This window comes from Juglans microcarpa x Juglans regia, chromosome 4S (assembly GCF_004785595.1).
Source record: "Juglans microcarpa x Juglans regia isolate MS1-56 chromosome 4S, Jm3101_v1.0, whole genome shotgun sequence".
NCBI classification, from domain to species: domain Eukaryota; kingdom Viridiplantae; phylum Streptophyta; class Magnoliopsida; order Fagales; family Juglandaceae; genus Juglans; species Juglans microcarpa x Juglans regia.
Genome location: NC_054601.1, coordinates 2,261,090 through 2,264,158, shown reverse-complemented (window position 1 = coordinate 2,264,158; position 3,069 = coordinate 2,261,090). Strand labels below are relative to the sequence as shown.

General features: G+C 34.7%; 1 protein-coding gene across 2 annotated transcripts; it reads right to left on the bottom strand.

The window, feature by feature from the left end:
- Positions 1-6: 6 nt before the first annotated feature.
- On the bottom strand, positions 7-2,330 carry LOC121263601 (signal peptide peptidase-like). Of its 2 annotated transcripts, none has more exons than XM_041166577.1 (5): positions 2,092-2,330; positions 1,845-1,976; positions 969-1,084; positions 709-860; positions 7-623 (listed from the first exon to the last, which is right to left on the bottom strand). In XM_041166577.1, the coding sequence occupies exons 2-5, from the start codon at positions 1,882-1,884 to the stop codon at positions 449-451; spliced, it is 483 nt and encodes a 160-aa protein (XP_041022511.1). In that variant the 5' UTR covers positions 1,885-1,976; positions 2,092-2,330; the 3' UTR covers positions 7-448. The 2 variants fall into 2 exon arrangements, with proteins under 2 accessions (XP_041022511.1, XP_041022510.1); XM_041166576.1 differs by having other exon boundaries at positions 2,154-2,329.
- Between the last annotated feature and the right edge of the window lie 739 nt (positions 2,331-3,069).

Below are 3,069 nucleotides of genomic sequence, written 5' to 3'. Positions count from 1 at the left end.
GATAAAGTAAAAGAAAACTAGAAGAATATTGTCTAGGCAGTTGAGAGAACAGCTGCAATCCATCATTAAACCAAAAAACAGTTATGGACAGTTATATATATAAACCAACTCAGAACAACAATAGGACAGCCCCACTAAATTGCAGTCTCTCAAATTGGAGAGTAAATACTTGATCAAAAACCATTGGCACTACTTTATAAGTGAAAATAACAGATTCATGCAAGTATAACAAACATAGATTGCACTACAAACTTCACATTAAGGCCCCGTTTGGATGTAAAAACGGTTTCATCTCATCTCGTCTCATCATTATAACTTTCTCAAATTCCCACATAAAACATAATAAACAAATTAACTTTTTCAAATCTCAAAACAATAATAATATTAAAAAATAATATTCTAACAATATTTTATTCAACTTTCAACTTTCATCTAAAACCATCTCATCTCATCTCACTGTCCAAACGGGCCTAAGATGATTCACAATAGAAATCAAAATAAGAATTAGGAGATATAAAAACCATCGACACCACATACAACGGAAATATGGAAATCGCCATGTAATAACGTCCTGATTCCAATGCTCTGGTAAATAACGTTTAATAGTAGGTAACAGTGTTGCTCTGAAAAAGTGAAAGAAAGAATATATGAGATAATGAAGCAAACGTTAAAAAGTCAGAAAAAATAATCCAGGCAGAAAGGACATACGAAAGCGCAACGATCCCAAGAACAAAGAAATAGCATGTTAATACAGCATTGACCAAGTCCTTAGATAGAAATTTAAAAAGCAAAAATAGTGATAACAGCATTGCACTCCCAACAAAGGGGAAACGCATGGCATGCTCATTGGACATTGTCTCCTGCATAAATATACATAACATGTTTCAGGAAAGATTAGTCTGAAGTCAACTTAAAAAAGCAAAACCATAGATGTAGAAGATGATGAACATTGGCGCTGCTTTACTTACAGAAGGTGGAGTTGGCTTGACAGATCTGTAGCAGCCCACATAAACAGTAAGGCAAGCAGTCAAAACAACATTTAAGTTTGGATCCACCTTAACAACGAGTGGTGCTAAAGTTAAACCTGCATTAAAAAGTTATGTACTAAATTGCATAGGCTCAATCTCCAGGAAATTCTTTTAGAGGCAAATACCACTCATGCAATGCAGGTTACAACTGTCCAGCATACACCTCTTGTTAATGGTGAAAGGAGATGCCAAGTTTTTAGAAATATGATACGGCATAGAGCTTGAAGTGGAGAAAGGAGTCAAAGGTCTACACAAAATAAACCTCGCAATCCAAGGTAAAAGCGCATGCGTATAATATTTTAAAGTCCAGAGAATATTTGTTCTTACAAATGGATATTACGAAGAGGATGATAAACTGATCATTCCAACAAAAAATAATTATTGCTGAAAATTTGAAAAGTGAGAACCAGTTTTATCAAGCCGAATGAAGACAACAAAGAAGAAAAGAGTATATTGAGGTAATAAATACCGAGATGTCAAGCCGTTTGAGAGAGATGACCCCAAAGAAAAAAGAAATTAGGCACTCAATCAAAAATTAAAGAGTGGGGGTGAATCCAAATTAGTCCCCATACGATGAGATTTTCAGCTTAATTAAGCAAATTTATGCACGCTTGAGGCAGTACTTAACAAGAACTCATGTCCATTTCTCGTGAATTTTTCACTCCAAGTACCATCAGAATTTTTCACTTCACCAAAAGAAGAATTCACGAAAGTTTGAAAAATGTCAAACACTGTTGATATCTCAAACAAAGCAATGCGCCATTGCACAAAATCGAATCCCAGCAATGCCACAAAACAGAACAAGTAGAAGCTAACCTGCTAAAGCTACATTCGCCAATCGCTCGACGTTTTTCATCGTTATCTTATTCTAAAATCCCACGCTTGACTTAAAATACCGACTGATCGATTCAAAAGTTTCCCAATATGGCTTCCTCAGCGATCACAAACCTAAGAAAAATAAACGAAACGCTCAACTCTTTTCCAGATTTATCTGAATTATGCAGGAAGAAATTGAATTTCGTGACGGGGATGCAAAATTTCAATATTTGATCTAAGACTATACAAAAATCATCGAAATTCAGCCGAAAACAGATATTCCTCTTTTCGCAGTAAGAAACACCATACGATTCGTCGGCGGCACAGAAATAGTAAACCCTTTCGCTTCCCTCAGAGATCGGGGAGGCCGCCGAAGATAGAGAGACCAGGGTGGAGGGAGGATTCAGATTTTGATAATTTGCAGATTTTTTGAAATTAGGGTTTTAACTGTCCAAAGAAGGCAACGGAGGAGGGTTACTGAACAGAGGTTAAAATTTAGGATTTAACGGCCAATAAAAACTTAGAACTTTGTGGTCCGGTCCAGTTCGGTGTGACGATGATGATAGAATTCTATCATTTTTTTCGTATTAGACTCTACTAGACCGAGCATTCATAGGAGCTGGACCAGACCGATCGATCGGTCCGGCTCAATTATTTTTTTAATAAATTAATATAAAAAAATTTATTTAAATTATTAAATTAAAATTAAATAAATTATTAATGTGTATTATGTAATTAACTTATTAAAAAATATATTTTATATGGTCAATAATAATAAATTAGATAAAAATTACATCATTAACTTATATAATTATTATATAAAAATAATATATTAAATTATTAAAAATATTTTTAAAAAATATATAGGAGTTCGGTCTAGTCCAAAATTCATAGACCCGGGACCGAACCGAATTTTCTCAGTCCATAATATATGGGACCGAAATCGATCGGTCTAGAGGTTTTTCCAGTCCAGTCCGGACTAAACCTTTCGGTCTGATCGATTTTTCGGGTCCGGACTGATCGGCTTACAGCCCTAGTCTCATGGAAGTGGAAATCTCGACTTACAAGCGAGCAATATAATTTGACGTTTACGCCCCAATCAAATTTAACCTAGCAGGTGTAACTGGTCTATTTTTTTACATTTTTTAGAATCGAATTGGTATACACTAATTTTGAACATCTAAAAATTGATATTAGACCGATTCACTACCAAAAACCATAACGA